Source organism: Pongo pygmaeus, chromosome 10 (assembly GCF_028885625.2).
Source record: "Pongo pygmaeus isolate AG05252 chromosome 10, NHGRI_mPonPyg2-v2.0_pri, whole genome shotgun sequence".
NCBI classification, from domain to species: Eukaryota; Metazoa; Chordata; class Mammalia; order Primates; family Hominidae; genus Pongo; species Pongo pygmaeus.
In genome coordinates, this window is record NC_072383.2 from 111,565,017 (window position 1) to 111,584,660 (window position 19,644).

Consider the following 19,644-nt stretch of genomic DNA (forward strand, 5'->3'; position numbering starts at 1 on the left):
CCAATGGTTTTCTAACTCTGTTTCCCAGAGCCTAGAGTTCAGCAAAAGGGCCCCAGGGGCCATGAAAGGAAAAACACCTGGTGGGTCAGACCCCAAGACCCCTGAGCCACTTCAGCCAGAGAAAAATGAAATCTTGTCTGTTTGTGTGGAATGCTCTGACACTTATTGGCTGTGTGACCTTGGGTAAGGGGCTTAACTACTCGGACCTTCAGCATCCTCATTTGTAAAATTGGAATTGTAACAGAACCTATATCATAGGTTGTTATACATTCACATAGCTTGCCATATGGCTAAGTTTTATAAATTTTAGCTAAAAGGGAGAATGCGGGAGGGCCACAGTAGCTTAAGAACCCACTTTCATGGCTCTGGATGGTAACAGAAGTGCGAGGGGTTTCTGGTCCTTCTTATGCAGGAAGATGAGCTCCATAGACAATGTTATCTTTTATTTGTTTTCTTCTTTTAAGATGAAACGTGCTGGGACCACCGGGTCAGCCCGAGGCATGGCTCTTTATGAGGAGGAGGTGAGCACTGAGCAGGAATTGAAGCCACAGTAGGGGTCTGTGCTGGGCTAGGCTAGCATCTTCCCCTTCTCTCCCTCCCTGGCCCCTTCCTCACCCATTCTCTTGCAACCACCCCACTGTTGATTTGCCTTGAGAGCGACCCTTTGCCCAAGTTGTTTGAGCATGAGACAAGTGATGTCCTCTCCACACCTAAGCCTCTGAGGAGGGGGCAGCCCGTTTCTCTCATACCCAGGATGCCCACCAGTTTTTTGGCCTTGTTGTCAGAAGCTCTGTTGACAGTTCTACTGACTAGGGCAATGGCACACTCCTTTCTTGGGGTGGATGCGTTCTTTGAGCTGTGTGCGTGGCAGAAACTGAACTAAGCCTTCATGCTGTCTGCCTGGGTCCCTCATATGACCCCAAGGACTGCCCTTTAAGAAGACTGGTTGTGTTAAGGGAGTCTGAGATCAGAGGCAATAATCTGTCTGGGGCCAGGGTCAAGGCTCAGTCCTGGGTTAGAGCCAAAGCCAATCAGTGACCCGGAGCAAGTTTAATCTGTGCTCACAGTCAGAGTCTGTTTATGTCTAAGTCAAAGGGAAGCCATTGGTCCCCATGTGCCTGAGACCGGTCCTCAACTTTCACCTTTGGCTCCTCCTTGGAGGCTAGGCCGTTTGCTGTCCCTGGCGCTGGCTCCCTAGAGCTGGCCAAGCTCCGCCTGCCCTTCATAGGTTCTTCTCTAATGCTCACCTTTCAAATTGCCTGGCCCCCTCCCCTCCAAGGCCCACACTGCCTTTTCCCCCAATGCAGCAGGTGGAGCGTATTGGTGACGTCGAGGAGCGTGGCAAGATCCTGGTCTCCCTCATGTACAGCACACAGCAGGGAGGCCTCATTGTGGGCATCATACGCTGCGTGCACCTGGCTGCCATGGATGCTAATGGCTACTCAGATCCATTCGTCAAGCTGTAAGTCAATGCCTTGGGGCTACAGGTGGGACCCGAAGGAGTCCTGGAGCCTTGGAAAAGGAGAACCAGAGAGTTTCACCAAGATCGTTGTACACTGAGACCCAGAGAGGGCAAGGAACTTGCGCAAGAACACAGTGAAACAAATGCCTACAACTGGCAAGAATGTGGGTCTGGAGTCCCAGGCAGTCAAACTGGTGTGTCACTTGCCCACAGGCAAAGCTTTGTGGCTCTGTCCTCTTGAGGGCCTGCTGATGGCTCTACAACTAAGCTGATTAGTTATAGTAGCCCCATTTGTAGCTCCCAGGAGTTGGCCGCACACCCCTCGGACCGCTCAGACCTCCACCACCAAAGAGGCCATCTGGCATTTTCCAGATTCATTCTGGAAATGCTCAGAAAAAAAACATGCCTTCAATCTGGGGTCTGTTCCAGTAATCTCATCATGGAGAATAAAAGAGACTCTGTTATCTGTGGTAGTCCAGATCCTCTGAGAAGAAGATGCCAAAATAGGATTAAGCAGACAAAGTGTTTATCAGGGGAAATGCCCATTCCAGGAAGTCTGGGGGGAGTCAGGGGAGAAAGGGAGAGATGTTAGACTACAATGCAAGTCTGACCTGAGTGAGGGGAATAGGTAGGGAAGTTGGAGGGAAGCATTCCAGATACAAGTTCAGTAAGGCCACCAGGGAGTCCTCAAGCCAAAACTGGCCATCAGACATGTCCTGTATCTCATAGGAGTGGGCCAACCTTAGCATCCCTGCCAGGCCCAGTCATTGGCTGGCAGCATGGCCTTGGCACAAATATGTCATGGACTTCCAAGCACTGCATCCAGGGCCTTGGTCAGTTACGCTTCCTGTAGCTGGAGGTCTGCCAGGTGCAATCTCATAGCCACCGCTGTGTCAGATATCAGGCCCTATTCTCATCTCTGTCAGCTGCTGGCTGTGGACTCTAAGCAAGTTATTTAGCTTCTCATTCAGTTTCTTCATTGGTAAAATGAAGACAAGTGTTCCACTTATCTCCAAGAGTGGGCTTAGGGCTCAAATGAGATAGCACAAAGAAAGCAACCAGAATGGAGCCTGGTACAGAAATGTTTAGCACCTCAGTAGAATTCTGCTGGCTTTGGGGCAGCAACATGTATGTTTCTGTGGATGTGGATCTCCATGGAGCATGGAGTCTCCAGTATGCTCTAGCTGTGTGACCTGGGGCTCATAGCTTAACATCTCTAGGCCTCAGTGTGCTCATCTGCAAAATGGACAGAGTAATACTGTGTATTAGTTCAGGTCCTCCAAGAAGGAAACACCAAGAGAAGATGAGGTGTGCGAGAGATTTGTTGGGGAAATGCCTGTAGAGGAGATAAGGAGGAATCCAGAGGGGACCCATAGAGACCACAGACCTTGCTACAGGTATGATCCCTGTGGAGCAGAGAAGGAAGGAAGTTTGGGTAGAAACAATCTTAGGCTTAGCTCCAAGGAAGCTGCACTGTTTCATCCAAGGTGATGGAGAATCCTTGAGCACAGTCACCCATCAGAGGAGTCCTGCATTTCCCAGAAATGGGGCTGCCTATTAGTGTCCCTGCTAGGGTCAGTTATTGGCTAAGAACACTTGTGGGAAGCGTGGCTTCAGCAAGAACATCATGAATACAGAGCCCAGTAGCTTGTTCGTCAACTTTACCCCCTGCAATTGGAGAATGCAGGCTGAGAGGTACATTTTCAAGGGGTCTGGTATACAGTAAATGCTAATAAACACCTGCCATTATGGTTATAAATAACCACCATCACTGTCCTTACTCATGGCAAAGAGTATTTACTAATATCCCCTCCAGTTGGGAGACACTCCCCCCACCTCCACTGCCTCTGATAACAGAGGCAAAGCTTCCCTTTAGTTCATGGCCAAAGAACAGATTCATGTGGGCTGTCTTTCAGATTTCCTTAGAATGAAGATTTAGTTAACAAAGAACACACACGTCAGGGACAAGTTTGGTTTCTAAGAGTAATTTGATTTTATTTCCTCATACGACCTAAGAGAGGAAATGAGCTCAAGGGGTGCTGTCCAGCACTCCATTAGAGGTCAGCCATGTGCAGATTGGTTTCCTTAAATAATTCTCTCTAAAACACCCTCCCCCATCCACACGATCCTTCCAGAAGTAGAATTGCCGTGGTCACCAGTGAAGCAGCTGACCTGCTGGGTGCAGTTATGGGAGAAAAAATGGGAGACCACTAAGCAGTTTCTGATCAAATAAAGATTTTTTAAAAGCCAGAACTTCCCATTATTTTTGCTTAGCTCTTTGGTAAGCTTTAATTCCTCATTTTTGTCTCTTCTTGAAAATTATCCTCAAAACCACTTCTGTAGATGAGAATGAAACGTTCGCCCTCTTTACAGGTCAAGAAACGGAGGCACAGTAAAGTTACGCTCACGTTTAAAGTTTCTCCACTGGTGACAACCTGAATCAGAATCCAAATGTCCCAGCCCTTAGGAGTGTTTAGCCCATTGTGTTTACTCACCCAGGAAATATTTTGTTTGGTTTTGTTTGTGTTTTGTTCTCTCTCTCTTTTTTTTAAGAGACAGGGTCTCACTCTGTCACCCAGGCTGTAGTGCAGTGGTGTGATCATAGCTCACTGCAGCCTCAAACTCTGGGGCTCAAGAGATCCTTCCACCTCAGCCTCCTGCGTACCTGGGACTGCAGGCATAGACCACTGTGCCCAGATAATTTTTGTTATTTTTTATAGAGACGGGCTCTCACTATTTTGCCCAGGCTGGTCTGGAACTCCTGGGCTCAAGTGGTCCTCCCGCTTTGGCCTCCTAAAGTGCAGAGATTACAGGCACGAGCCACCATGCCCAGCCTCACTCAGAAAATATTGATTGAGTACCTACTATGTGCCAGACATTGGGCCTCACTGCAAAAGAGCCCTGTAGGCAGAAGAAACAGTTTGCTCAAAGGCCCTTGGGTGGAAAGGAGAAGTAAGGAGTGGGGTGAAGAGGATGGCATAAGGTTAGGCTGGGATGGAACAGAAACCCAACACACACGGTCTTAAGGCCACGTGAAGGATTTTGAACTCTCCTCTGAGTTTAAAAGGAACCCAGTACATAGTTCTGAGCAGTGGAGTGACAATAATCAGATTTGCATCTTCCCCTTTCTGTGCATACACCCAGCGTCTCTCTAGGGATTGGGGACAGCCTAAGGTGGGATAGATGGTAAAATGCCAGGCACCACCAGCCATGACCGTCAATTTGACTTATGGGGAGAAAGTGAGCATGCTAAGAACACAGACTCTAGATGCAACATCTGGATTCAATCCCAGCTATGTGAGCTAGGGCACACTTCTGCCTCTCTGGATCTCAGTTTCTGTGTCTGTAAACTGAGTGGTTGTGATTCTACCGCCTAGGGTCATGTGGGGATTAAATACGCCTAAGGTGCTCAGTCAAGTGCCTGGTACCAAGCAGATGCTCTAATGCACACTGGTCATTATCAATGTTGATCCCTGTCCGATTTATTCATCAATTCATCCTGATAAAGAAGGGGCCTTTGGGGCCAAGAGGCTGTTCTTATTAATTAAACGTCATCCATAATAGCATGTTGTGTCTCCTCCCAGCTGGCTGAAACCGGACATGGGAAAGAAGGCCAAACACAAGACTCAAATTAAAAAGAAAACCTTGAATCCCGAATTCAATGAGGTAAGGCTGCCCTATTCTTTGTCATGCTCTGGGATATTTGCTGTGTGTTAGAGAGGCACAAATTCCTACTAGAAGGTTGTAAGTCACATAAAAAAAAAAAACTTTCTGTGATAGATCAGATTGAATTATCTAAAGAAGCAGGAATGAGTTCCTTGTCACTGGAAGAAATCAAGCCTAAGACAAAAGCCCACAGATTAGGAATGTCATAGGGAGGAAGCAGTGTTTGGGAAGAGATTGAACTAACTCGTCTCCAACGTCTTCACCAATTCAAGTAGTCTCTAATACTGAAATTCAAGGGAATAAATAGGTACAGTGATGCTCTTTACCATCCACCCCGTTGACACTGCCCTGTCCTTCACTCCTCATGTCCATCCAGTGCATCAAGTCTTGTTGAAACCACTGTTTGGACACCCATTGAATGTGCTCCTTCCTCTCCATTCTCACTGCTACTGTCTTGCCTCAGACCCTGACATTTCAGGCCTGGACGGTTGCAGTAGACTCCTAACTCATTTCTGTGTGCTTGGCACCTCCGCCACATAAGTTTGAGCTTCGTAAAACACAAATCTGAATTTGTCACCCCCTTGCTTCAGTAACTCAGCAATGGCTCTCAAATTTCTTAGTATGACAATCAAGCCCTTTCAAACTCACCTCCATCCCTGCCTTGTCTCATACACCCTCTCCTCAAGTGACACTCACCTCCACGCAGGTCTCTTCACACCTGCTGCTCCCTTTTCCTGGACTGTCCTCTCCCTCTTCCTCTCTGGAAAACTCCTACTCGTCCTTCAGGACTCAGCATAAGAATTACCTCCTGCAGATGTGCTTCCTCTATGTTTCCAGATACTGTGCATCCCTCCGGTTTCCAAATCCAGTGAAATCTGGATTTCACTTCTCTGTGGACAAGCCTGTCAGACACTAGGGGTCCAGAAATATCTGTGAAATTAATGAAGAGTTGAATGGAGGAAAGAGTAGAAGAGTAAACGAGTTCTAATCTAAACCACATGTATGGTTCTGATCGAGACCTAAATAAAGACAAAGAAGTGCCGTGAGAAGTGTCTCGAAGTGCCATGAGAAATGTCTCAAAGTGCCATGAGACACCAGCTCTGACCCCAGAGCCACATCCCTGAGCCTTGCTCCATGCGCAGAGCAGGAATAAGTCTGTGTTCATGCTCCATGCCTGCCTGGAGCAGCCCTGGGTGCTGTTCTACCCACTGAATCTCCTTTCTCTGCCCTGCTCCTGAGATCTGATGTTGGGTCAGAGCTGGCTAATATTGAATTTAATCGTATATTGCAAAGTGGGAAAGGGAAGTTACAGCACAGTAGGTTTAGTATTGTTTGCTTTAAAAAAAAAAGAAAAAGAAAAACATACACCCATATACACCCACATGCAGAATGTGCTGTGTAAACAGAGTTCAGAATAATCACTGAGCAGTCAGCTCAGCCCTTCCTCTCTAGGCCCCTCTTTCAGCTGAACCCCTGATTTCCTAATTCATATCATGGATTTTGAGTAAGGAGCCATTTATAGCTGTCCTGCCCTATACTCTCCTGGAATATGAGCAAGTCACAAAACATGAAATCCGAGTAAACTCATTAGCTGTGAATCAAGACCAGACACCATATCGCATAATAAACTGATGCAAAAATATTTTTCAATGTTGGTCCTCAGCGTTGGTGAGCATGTGGGCAAATCCACACACTACTGGAGAGAAAGCAAACCTCTGAAGGAAAGTTTGCCAAAACACTTTCAAAACTGTCAAATGTTAAAAGTTAAGTTCCACTTATTTGGGGAATAGGTAGTGCAGTCACATATTTCAAAATTCAGAAAGCACAAAGGGATATCCAATCAAAGTCCCCCTCCTACCCCAGCCTTGTTGGCATCTACTTCATTTCTTATGAAGCAAATATATTATCAATTTCTGAGATGTATATACATATACAAAGCAAGTATATGTGTAACCAGCTTTCTTATTGTACACAAATGGTATCACAGTATAGCCACTATTCTCCATCTTAAAATGTTACAAACTCAAACATTCACTTCTCAAAATCTATTCTAAGTAAATCATCATGGACATACATAATGATTTAGCTACAAGGGTTACTTTTTTTTTTTTAACATATATGTAATGATATAGGTTGATTTTTTTTTTTTTTTTTTTTTTTTAAGACAGGATCTCGCTCTGTCACCCAGGCTGGAGTGCAGTGGTGCGATCTCAGCCCACTGCAACTTCCACCTTCTGGGCTCAAACAATTCTCCTGCTTCAGCCTCCCAAGTAGCTGGGATTACAAGTGTGCACCACCACACCTGGCTAATTTTTTGCATTTTTAGTAAAGACTGGGCTTCACTGTGTTTGCCAGGCTGGTCTCGAACTCCTGGCCTCAAGAGGTCTACCCAGCCTTGGCCTCCCAAAATGCTGGGATTATAGGTATGAGCCACCACACCCAGCTGCTACAAGGGTCACTTTTATGGTATTTTTGATGATAGTGAAAAATTGGAAATAACCTAAATACCCTTAAGGATTAGGTTATGGCCACACAGCCACACAGTCACACAGCCATAAGTTTGAGCTTTGTAAAACACAGCCACACAGCCACACAGCCACACAGCCACACAGTCAGTCACAGCCACACAGTCACACAGCCACACAGCCACACAGCCAGTCACAGCCACACAGTCACACAGCCACACAGCCACATAGCCACACAGTCAGTCACAGCCACGCAGCCACACAGCCACACAGCCACATAGCTATTAAGTACAGCCATTTGAAATGATGATGTAGAAAAATATTTGAAAAATATTTGAGAACATGCTAAGTTGGTTTTTGCCCAAAGTTGTAAATGAAAAAGGAAGTGACAATACTGTATGTTCAGCATTACTTAGTTAACAAAAAATGTATACATCACTGTGAACACATGTGGGGGAATTGTTGACATGGTTATTCTTGGTTGGTTGGATTACTGGGAATTGGGGGTGGGGGGTTCTTCTTTGTTTTAGTAATGAACATAAAATGAATTTTGTAATTAGGCAGAAAAGCTATTTTTTAAAATTCAGATTGTCTGGGAACATATGTACTCAGTCCACTTCAACTGTATTTATTTATTTATTTATTTATTTATTTATTTTTGAGACAGAGTCTCGCTCTGTGGCCCAAGCTGGAGTGCAGTGGCATGATCTCGGCTCACTGCAACCTCCACCTCCCTGGTTCAAGCGATTCTCCTACCTCAGCTTCCCGAATAGCTGCAATTGCAGGTGCCCACCACCATGCCTGAATAATTTTTGTATTTTTAGTAGAGATGCGGTTTCACCATGTTGGTCAGGCTGGTCTTGAACTCGTGACCTCAAATGAGCCACCACCTTGGCCTCCCAAAGTGCTGGGATTACAGGTGTGAGCCACCGGGCCCGGCCACTTCAACTACTTTTAATTCCTAAGCAATAAAAAAGGAGATGCCCCTTCAGAAGCTACCAGAGGGGAAGGACTGAGTTCATGGCCATTTACCTACAAGGAAACTTGAGCTCTATTAGAAAAACCTCACCAGCCTTCCCAATTTCAAGCAGAGAATTCACTGAAAAGAGGACGACAGTGCTTTGTTACACACAGTGTTTGTTGGAAGGGGATCACTGGACCTGGGGCAGAGGATCGGAGCGGGAAGACCTCCTTGCTCCCAGAATGCCAGCTCAAGGACCTGTCCTTGGCCCATAACCCCTTGGACTCGGCCTCTTACCTCCCAATGCTGTGGGTTCAGAGGGCTCTTACTCACATTTCTTCCTCTGTTGTATCCAGGAGTTTTTCTATGACATCAAACACAGTGACCTGGCAAAGAAGTCACTGGACATTTCAGTCTGGGACTATGACATCGGCAAGTCCAATGATTACATCGGTGAGTGTTCCTAACTCCAGAGAAAACGCCCTCCTCTGTCCTCCCCAGAACAGGAGAGCCTTATCCAGGGCTACAGAGAGTTGAGGTCATTGCTTTTCTTTTGGCAACCTCATTGTTCAAATGCTAAATTGAGACCCATGACCCTGCCCTTGGTCCAATTTGGGGATGTCTTTACATGAAGAGGCTTATAAAACTTGATTATTTGTTGAACAAATCACCTCCAGTGGGATAATTAAATCACAAGAGAGATGTGCGTTCTCTGCAGAAAGCAGGGTGCAAAAGAATTCTTCTTAATTTATTTGCATGTCCAGGATAAAATTTTTAATTTTTTAGTTCCTGTTTGAATCATGAGGAAGAAAATCAATTAAAGATGAAGCAGGGGGGTGGGGACTCCAGGCAAGGGACAGAGCCTGAGCTAAGGGGTAAAGACAGCATTGAGCAGGATGATGAACCTCTTTGGAAATAGACGATGAGTTCCCAGAAATAGTGGGAGATAAGTTTCAGTGAGTAGAATGGTGATTTGTAGAAAGCCTTTAAAAATAGACAGTGAAATTATGACTCAGTGGAACAGTAGGGAGCCATTGCAGGTTCTTGAGGCAGAGAAGGACCGTAGCAATAATAATAATAACAACAACAGCAAAAATGTTATAACAACTCTCTATAGAGTATGGATCCCAGGTTGCTGGGGGTCACTGCTTGGTGCAGTTTTTCCCCCAACTACACATTTGGGTCTAGAACGACCTCTATTCTGACCACCTGCTCCTATCTTCCCATTTATCCCCCAGGAGGCTGCCAGCTGGGGATCTCTGCCAAGGGAGAGCGCTTAAAACACTGGTACGAGTGTCTGAAAAATAAAGACAAGAAGATAGAGCGCTGGCACCAGCTACAGAATGAGAACCACGTGTCAAGTGATTAGGCTAGTGCCCAGGTCCCCAACTCCATGTCCCGGGTCCCCCCCAGCCTGCCCTAGCTGCCCACCGCACCCTGATCTCTCTTCTCTATGCCTACCTCCCCCCATACCCTGCTGATCTCCCTGAGCCTGCCTTTGAGCCCCCGTCACGTTGGGCACTGCTGCCAAAGACTCCCTCCTCCCTGATGCTGGGATGTGGGCTCTGAATACAGCCCCTCTCTGGTCCCTGGGATGGAGCAATGGGGATGGGGTTGGGGAGATGTTTACAAAGAGGTTGATCATTTAATAACCTCTCAGTTTGGGTAAATTACAAAGGTTCTTCATCATTTAGGACTGTTTTTAGACCCTCCTAGCCTTGAACACACACATGCACACACACACACACACACACACACACACACACCCTTTCATTCCCTGTGTTGTGTCTCTGTATATCCCCAGTTGTCAGCAGACCCGGACAATGCTGTGAGAGAAGCACTGGGGCAGAAATAGAGCCTCTAGGCTCCCACTGCCCCCTGAGATGTACACCCTGATTGCCAGGAAAACAGACTGCTGTGTTCAGGAACACACCTTCCCTGCTCCAAGTGCACCAGGATGCAAATGCACAGAATTCCCCAGGGGCTTGGATGCTCTCCTCTTTCCAAATGTCACCTGTGTGCTTCCTAGCAAAACAAAAACAAACGACAACAACAAAAAACCCTTCCTCTGTCGCCTTTTCTCCTCCTCCCTCTTCTTTCCCTTCCATCGTAGTAGATTCTCTCTTTCTCAGCCTTTCCCCTCTCCTTTCTCTCCCTGCCTTTCTTTCCTTTGCCTTCCTCTCTCTCTAAAGCAGTAACACTGCAAAAACAACAGCAAAAAAAGTGTATGTTAACCTAGCCTCACCTCCTTGCTCTCACCAGCCTGACCAGGAAACTGAGAAACTGGCCTAAACCTGAGATTCCACTTGGGCCCATGCTTCTTAAGTGACCCACTCCTCCCGTTGGCAGAGCCAGACATTCCCAGGGCTTGGGCCAGTGGCTGGCACTGCCCTGGGTGCATGACAGCATCCCTTGAGCTGTGTAGATGCCCCATAGAGGGGCTCTGTCATCCGTGGGCTCCCCGGGTGGGCACAGAGGCATTTAGAAGACCAGGGCTATGGGTCTGAGGGAGCCTCATCCAAAGCCTCCAGCCTTTCTCCTTTCTCCGCTCTTAGGTAAACAAACAAGCTACCCTCCTCCCCAATGCCCTTTGACTCTGTTTCATTGACTCTCTTGCATCCCATCTCTCACTCAGAACCCCCTCCAGTCTCTCTGTCTCTTTGTGTGTCTCTCTGTCTCCTGCACTCTCTTTACTAAGCTTCCTGGGAGAATCAAATAATATCATGGCTATGGAACAGTAGAGAGAGACAGGCCTGATGCCAAAGGCTTTGGGCTCATCATCAATCTTTCAGTTTCTTCCTATAAAAAAAATTATTTTATAAGGGAGGAAAAGGCAACGCGGGCAAACATTAAAAATTTGAGGTTGAGGTCAGGCAATCTTCAGTGCCCTGTGAGAAAGGTTTGATTTTCCCAATTCTGATGAAGTCTTCCCTCATGAAAATCACCCTCAGTCATCCCAAACCCCTGACATTCTCTACAGAAGCATCAGACAGACACTCAAACTCTCACTTTCCTCAAATCACATCTCTTAACTTTTCAACGCCCTCCACCCTCAGCTCCCTGCACAATTCATGGGAGGACTCATTTCTTGCCTTGAATAACCATTTTCTAAACATCGAGCTCTTCACCTTCCCCAAGGTGGCCAACAGCTTCCCGGCTGCCATCTTTCCTTTTGACCTTATCTTTCCCCGTTAGTCCCTGGTGGCACCTACTCTCAGCCCACCTCCCCCACCACAGTTTCCCCTTAGGAGACAGCATGCTGGCTGTGTCGCCCAAGCCTGATGCTGGTGTAGGCGCTGGAATCAGCATGCAGCAAGCTCACAGTGCCCCTAGTCTGGGTGCACGCTCTCCCCGACAAATGTAACCACCTCCTTGCCTAGAATACACACACGTCCTCCGGTGCATGCACAACCACCCAGCATCTTTCTTTGTGATGATGTAGCCAAAAATAAAGTAGGAACATCCAGGAAAATGAGTGGTCTGCAGTTTTCCTTTCTGGTTTCTGCAAAGTCTTCCTCCCCACCAGGACATACGCTATTCTGATAGTCAGTATTTAATGAGTATCTACTATGTTCCAGGCACTGGGGACAGATGTGTTCTCTGCCCACGAGGAGTTTGCTTTCTGGTGGATTTTATCTTGGGCAGGTGGGCCTAAGGTAACTTGGCCGACTCCAAACCCTTCTAGAAGAATACTTTTTGCTGGTGCCTACCAAACAGGAAGGCAACATCCTCATCCTCCTCCTGCTGCTACAAGACCTGGGAAAAGTCCCAAGTGGTTGCGGAATCAGAAATTGCCAAAGCTAAAAGAGAACATAAAATTGAGCCACAACCTAGTTCAATCAACTCACTTTTTAGACAGATGAAGAAACCAAGGTCCAGAGAAGAAAACGCCATGTCCAGTGTTTCCCAAAGGCAATACCAGGAAAGGAGTCTGATTGTTGGACTCCCACAGTCCAGTATTCTTCACACACTGATCGATGAGCGTGGACCATCAAATGCTTCCCTTGCATTCTAGCACCTTCCAACCTACAATGAGTCGTTCATTGGAGATTCTCAATAGTCCTGAAGGTGAACTGAGTCAGTAACTGGCTTTCCAGAAAAAAATCTTTTTTTTTTTTTTTTTATGGAGTCTCCCTCTGTCCCTCAGGCTGGAGTGCAGTGGCACAATCTAGGCTCACTGCAACCTCCACCTCCCGGGTTCAAGCAATTCTCCTGCCTCAGCCTCCTGAGTAGCTGGGATTACAGGTGCTTGCCGCCACACTTGGCTAATTTTTATATTTTTAGTAGAGACGGGGTTTTACCATGTTGGCCAGGCTGGTCTCAAACTCCTGACCTCAGGTGATCCACCTGCCTTGGCTACTCAAAGTTTTGGGATTACAGGTGTGAGCCACCACACCCAGCCTCTAGAATTCTTAATCACACTATAATCCATCCCCAAAGTGCTTAAGCAATTTATCAGTAATGGTTACTTCAAGAAGGAGCCATCAATTCTATCCCACAGATAATGCTCTTTTCTTTGAGACCATTTCCGTTTTGTGCCCTCAAAAGCAAAAGCTGGCATGTTAGTCTCACTTGGGAGATTTCTTTCCCCACAGATTCTGCTAAACCCTGCGGATAAGGTGTACAGTTGAAAATATTTCCTGGCCGGGCACAGCAGCTCATGCCTATAATCCCAGCACTTTGGGAGGCCGAGGTGGGTGAATCACCTGAGGTCAAGAGTTCGAGACCAGTCTGGCCAACATGGTGAAACCCCGTCTCTACTAAAAATACAAAAATTAGCCGGATGTGGTGGCACACACCTGTAGTCCCAGCTACTTGGGAGGCTGAGGCAGGAGAATAGCTTGAACCCGGAGGTGGAGGTTGCAGTGAGCTGAGATCATACCACTGCACTCCAACCTGGGCGATAGAGTGAGACGCCACCTCAAAAAAAAAATTGAATGTATTTCCTGGTTGATGCCTTGTGATTTCCACCTTCATCATGATTTTGAAAACCACTACCCAAAAAGTTGATGTTTTTCCTGGTGGCAATTTAGCTAGCTGCCACTAGGTGGAGAGAGGTGCTAATTAGATCCATACAAGCCTCACAGGAACAGCTGGAGACACTTGCCATTCTCCCTGTGCTCCTGGCAGACATCACTAATCAATACAGCATCTTTCCTACAGAAGCTACAAGCAGCCTCTGAGTCCCTCTCAACCCAGTGTTCCAGGGAGCCACTACCAGTCAGTCATGGGTGGCGGTTAAAAAGAAGCCTAATTTCCATCCTTAAACTGGTTGATCTTCATTTATATGCGGACATGCCTAACAGACTGAGATGAATATACAGGAGGAAAGTTTTCATAAGTATTAGTACACCTGATCTAGCTAATTGTGCTGCCCCACCCCCGACCCCTGGCTGACCCCATTGAAATAAAACACTCTGTTAAGTGGCTATATGGTATGTTGGAAAGCATCTGCCATGAAAAGAACATGAGCCAAAATTTCAATTAAGTCCAGCATTCAAATTCTGACTGACACTTTCTAGCTATGGGAACTTGGCCAAGTCATTTAGCCTCACTGAGTGTCAGTTTCCTCAACTGGAGTAATAAATATTTCAAAGAGTTGCTGAGAGATGTTAACGGTACAGTCCACCGGGAGTCCCTGGCACATAGTAGAGACTTGACAAGTGCCACCTCCGCTTGCCAGCCCCTAAACTTGGGCTCCCTCGTGCAGCTTGCATCAGGGGAAAATGCTCTTGAACTGGCATTGATTGAACACAGGACGTTGGAGCTGAAAGTGGCTGAGGTTCAGGTGAAGCAGAAATCAGATCTCCAAGGTCTCTGCACAGACGGGAACAGACTCTCCTGCTGGTGCCCACAGAAATTCAGCCAACAGCTAGAGATGTTTGTTCTGAGTAGGAGTCAGAGGCAAGCCTAAGTTGCTGAGGTCTGGTTCCCATCAGGGATGACAAAGGGGAGGCCAGGAAAAGGGGCAGGTCACAGGGCTAGTGGTTCCTGGTAAAAGCAGCGCAGGCCCAATCGCGGCTGGGCTTACGGCCAAGTGGATTAAACACTCAACGCTCTGAAACCTGCCAGGCTGACCCCTGCTCAACTCAATCAGATCTGCCAGAGACATTGGCTTGATGAGGTTAAGGAAGCCATTAAAGGTGATGGACACCTGAATTACCCTGATGTGATCGTGACACATCATACACCTGTGTCCAAAATATTGCACGCAACCCATAAATATGTACAAATCTTATGTATTCATAATAAAAATAACTTTTGACCGGGCATGGTGGCTCATGCCTGCAATCCCAGCACTTTGGGAGGCCAGGCAGGTGGATCACCTGAGGTCAGGAGTTCAAGACCAGCCTGGCCAATATGGTGAAATCCTGTCTCTACTAAAAATACAAAAAATTAGCCAGGCATGGTGGCAGGCACCTGTAATCCTTGCTACTTGGGAGGCTGAGGCAGGAGAATTGCTTGAACCTGGGAGGCGGAGGTTGTGGTGAGCTGAGATCGTGCCATTGCACTCCAGCCTAGGCAACAAGAGTGAAACTCCGTCTCAAAAAATAAATAAATAAAAGTAATAATTTTTAAAAAGAGTACCACGAAAGCAAAAGTATGCACATAAGAGGTATCTTTTGGCCGGGTGCGGTGGCTCACGCCTGTAATCCCAGCACTTTGGGAGGCCGAGGTGGGTGGATCACAAGAGTTCAAGACCAGCCTGGCCAACGTGGCGAAACCCCGTCTCTACTAAAAATACAAAAAATTAGCTGGGTGTGGTGGCAGACACCTGTAATCCCAGCTACTGGGGAGGCTGAGGGAGGAGAATTGCTTGATCCCAGGAGGTGGAGGTTGCAGTGAGCTGAGACTATGCCACTGCACTCCAGCCTGGGCAACAGAGCGAGACTCTGTCTCAAAAAAAAAAAAAAAAAAAGTATCTTTTGCTTGGCTCTTGTCCATATCTGCTGTGTGACCTTGAATAAGTCACTTCCCCTTTTTGTTCTCTGACTACACAGGTAGACATCAGAGCATCATGATTCTCTGTGTTAATTGTTACACCCCATAAATGTGCCTTTGTTTCCTAATCATTCGTTGAAGACCAAGACCTTTTTGCTGAGGACAGGCCCCCTGACTGGAGTCCCACACTATCTTTCTCTCAAAGCACAAGAATGAGTGGTCTTTAATTTCCTGTTTCTGTTTCTTTAAAGGAAACAATAATTTAAAGCCACCTGCAAAGGCATGAAGGCATAATCCTGGGCAAAAGTGGATTTGTTTCAACTTATTTTCTCAATCTGCTATGGGATCATCTCACTCTTAGCTAATTCTATGCAATGCTTGCCTTTATTGCATCTTTCCAAAGAATTGGATGTTGGTTTCCTAAGGACAGCTCTCTTTTGCACTCATCTGTTTATAGATATATATGTTTAATCAAAAATATTTAACAACTGCAATTGCCATGAGGACATTTGGGAGCAAACAAAATTTTATATATTTATTTAGAGACAGGGTCTCACTATGGGAGCAAACAAAATCTTATTTATTTATTTAGAGACAGCATCTAGCTATGTTGCCCAGGCTGGTCTCAAACTCCTGAGCTCAAGTGAGCCTCCTGCCTCCACTTCCGAAAGTGCTGGGATTACAAGCCTGAGTCACTGCTCCTGGCCAGAATCTTTTTTTTTTTTTTCAGTTAATTTAGAAAGTTTATTTTGCCAAGGTTGAGGACGCCAACCTGTGACACAGCCTCAGGAGGTCCTGAGGACATGTGCCCAAGGTGGTCAGAGACAGTTTGGTTTTATACATTTTAGGGGACATGAGACATCAATCAACATACGTAAGATGAACATTGGTTTGGTCTGGAAAAGCGGGACAACTCGAAGCGGGGAGGGGGCTTCCAAGTCGTGGTATATAAGACACAAATGGTTGCATTCTTTTGAGTTTCTGATTAGCCTCTCTGAAGGGGGCAATCAGAAATGCATTTATCTCAGTGAGCAGAGGGGTGACTTTGAATAGAATGGGAGGCAGGTTTGCCCTGAGCAGTTCCCCAGCTTGACTTTTCCCTTTAGCTGAGTGATTTTGGGGCCCCAAGATATTTTCCTTTCACATTTCCTCCCTTTTCTTTTTAAAAATATTTTAGAGAAAGCATTTTAGAAGAAAATGAGTCTCTAGTCTCAGGTTTCATCTGATTTCTCTTGGCTAGGATGGTTTATTACTATAGGGGTAGGTCCGGAGTTATTAGGAAAGCTCATTTTTAGAAGGTTTGTAAAGTCTCATGTCCTATGAAGAGAAAATAGGGGGAGGAAGGGAGAACACAACAAACAAAAGAACAATCCTGGAAAATGAAGATACAGGCCAGAGTACTCCAAAGTTCACACATCAGCAGATAGGTATGAAAGTGGCTTACGTCTGTAAATATATAGTTATTTTTTTCTGAGGTTTAAGTTGTCTAGCTCCAGTTTGCAGGGCTTTATAAAAGCACAACTTAGTTTTCAGTGATTCCAAATTAGGGAAAATGGGGGAAAAAGAAGGAAAAAATTAAAAATATTATTTTGGAGACTTGTAGCCAAGAAAAATTAGAATTCAGTCCAAACTATAGAAAATACTAAAAATTGAAAAACATTAGGCAAGACTAGAATGTAACAACAGGTGTACTGTAGTTTTTGAAGCATAATCTTTCTCCAGTTTCCCATTTTTACTAAAGATGAATCATGGTAAGGGAGGAGACCACCCCTCATATTGTCTTATGCCTAATTTCTGCCTCCAAAGAAGGAAGAAGTAAAGACTAAAAGGCAGAAATGAAATCCACAAGCAGACAGCCTGGTACCATACCCTGGGCCTGGTAGTTAAAGATCGACCTCTGACCTAATAGGTTATTTGCATAAAAAAGGCACTGTGAAGATCCCTGTCCTATTCTGTTCTGTTCTAACTACTGGTGTATGCAACCCCCAGTCATGTACCCCCTGCTTGCTCATTGATCACGACCCTCTCACACGGACCCCCTTAGAGTTGTGAGCCCTTAAAAGGGACAAGAATTGCTCACTCGGGGAGCTCAGCTCTTGAGACAGGAGGCTTGCCGATGCTTCCGGCCAAATAAACCCCTTCCTTCTTTAACTCGGTGTCTGAGAGGTTTTGTCTGCGGCTCTTCCTGCTACAATAGTATGACTGGTTTGCTTTATCATACTTGGCCTAATTTTTTGCGTAGAGTGCAGCAAGAATCTTCAACTGGTAAATGAAGTGAGTATTGCAAAGACAGCACCCCACCCCCATGGTGACATTTAGTCTTAGGCCAAAGTCAACACCTTATACAGTAGGAGTGGAGAGTGTCAATTCATGAATAATCTGGTTAAGAGGTTAAGGGGTTATAAAAAAGATAGTTGGCATTTACAAAATATTTCATCCAACAAAAACAGGAAACACATTCTTCTCAAACTCACACAGAACATTCACTAAGACATATCACGCTCTGGGCTAGAAAACACACTTTAACAAATTTCAACAGAGATATGTCATACAAAGTATGCTGTTTACTACAATGGAATTAAAAAAGAAACCCATAAAAGAAAGATAGCTGGAAAATTCCAAAATATATGGAGATTAAATAACTCATCTCTAAATAACACATGGGGCAAGGAAGAACTCTCAAGAGAAATTTTAAAATATTTTGGGCCAGCCTCAGTGGCTTATGCCTATAATCCTAGCACTTTGGGAGGCTGAGGCAGACAGATCACTTGAGCCCAGGAGTTCGAGACCAGACTGGGCCACATGCAGAAACCCCATCTCTACAAAAAATACAAAAATTAGCCAGGCATGGTGGCATGTACCTGTAGTCCCAGCTACTTGGGAGGCTGAGGTGGGAGGATCACCTGAGCCCGGGAGGTCAAGGCTGCAGTGAGCTAAGATTGTGCCACTGCACCCCAGCCTGGGCAACAGAGTGAGACCCTGTCTCAACAAAATAAATAAATATATTTTGAATTAAAATGAAAAACCAGCCTATCAAAAAGTGTGGGATGTAGTGAAAGTAGTATTTAGAGGGAAAGTTATAGCGTTGAATGCATATATTAGGAGAAGAAAGATCTAACTCAGAAAGGGATGAACAGGTGAGGCACAGGGGGTTTTAAGGTAGTGAAACTGTTGCAGGGCAGGGGAGCCCCAAAATTGGGACACCGTCCAGGAAGGTTCTTGGCTTCGTGGAAGGAATTCAAGGGTGAGCTAGAGGAGGAAGAAAAAGGTTTATTGAGGCAGCAGGGTCACAGCTCTGTGACTGTCCCTGCAGAGCAGGGCCACCCCATAGGCAGTGCCTGGAGAGCAGCAGCTCGGGGCAGTTCTATAGTCACATTCATACCCACTTTTAAATACATGCAAATTAAGGGCAGGTTATTCAGAAATTTCTAGAAGAAGGGTGGTAACTTCTGGGTCATTGCCAGAGAATGAGTAAACTGTTCATGGTGCTGGTGCTCATGCCAACCAGTCTTCAATCTGGCCCCAAGTCAAGCCCCACCTCTGAAGTTGAGTCCCACCTCCTATCTCAAAACTCTTCTGCATGGTGCTGTAATGGTGAATACATGACATATTATGTTTGGCAAAATCCATAGAACTGTAGGACACGAGAGTGAACCTTAATGTAAACCTTAATGTAAATGGACTTTTGTTAATTATGATGTATTAATATCAATTCATCAATTGTAACAAATGTATCACAGTACTGTTAATAATAGAGGAACTTATTGGCAGAAGGAGAGCGAGCTTACGGAACTCTCTGCACATTCAGCTCAGTTTTTCTGTAAGCCTAAAACTGCTGTGAGAAATAAAATCCAACCTGGGCAACATAGCAAGACCTTGTCTCTACAAAAAATAAAAAATGAGCTGGGTGCAGTAACGCATGCCTGGAGTCCCAGGTATTCAGGAGGCTGAGGCAGGAGGATCGCTTGAACCCAGGAGGTTGAGGTTGCAGCAAGTCATGATCATGCCCCTGCACTCCAGCCTGGGTAACAAAGCAAGATCCTGTCTCTAAAAAATAATAAAATAAAATAAAAATCTACTAATTGAAAGGGAAAAAAGCATAGTATAATACCATTCTTAAGAAAAAGAAAAGAGACCTGTGTTTGTGT

At 45.7% G+C, this 19,644-nt stretch overlaps 1 protein-coding gene across 4 annotated transcripts in view; it reads left to right on the forward strand.

Moving 5' to 3' along the window:
• The window catches only part of RPH3A (rabphilin 3A), a 330,865-nt gene extending 318,839 nt beyond the window's left edge, over nt 1–12,026 (forward strand). For all 4 annotated transcript variants that reach the window (XM_054443937.2, XM_054443938.2, XM_054443939.2 and 1 more), the window contains 5 exons: nt 465–521; nt 1,308–1,462; nt 5,047–5,128; nt 8,911–9,007; nt 9,793–12,026. In XM_054443937.2, coding sequence (XP_054299912.1) covers nt 465–521; nt 1,308–1,462; nt 5,047–5,128; nt 8,911–9,007; nt 9,793–9,923 — 522 coding nt within the window. In that variant the 3' untranslated portion in view covers nt 9,924–12,026. The remainder of the gene's footprint in view (nt 1–464; nt 522–1,307; nt 1,463–5,046; nt 5,129–8,910; nt 9,008–9,792) is intronic.
• Nucleotides 12,027–19,644: the final 7,618 nt, after the last annotated feature.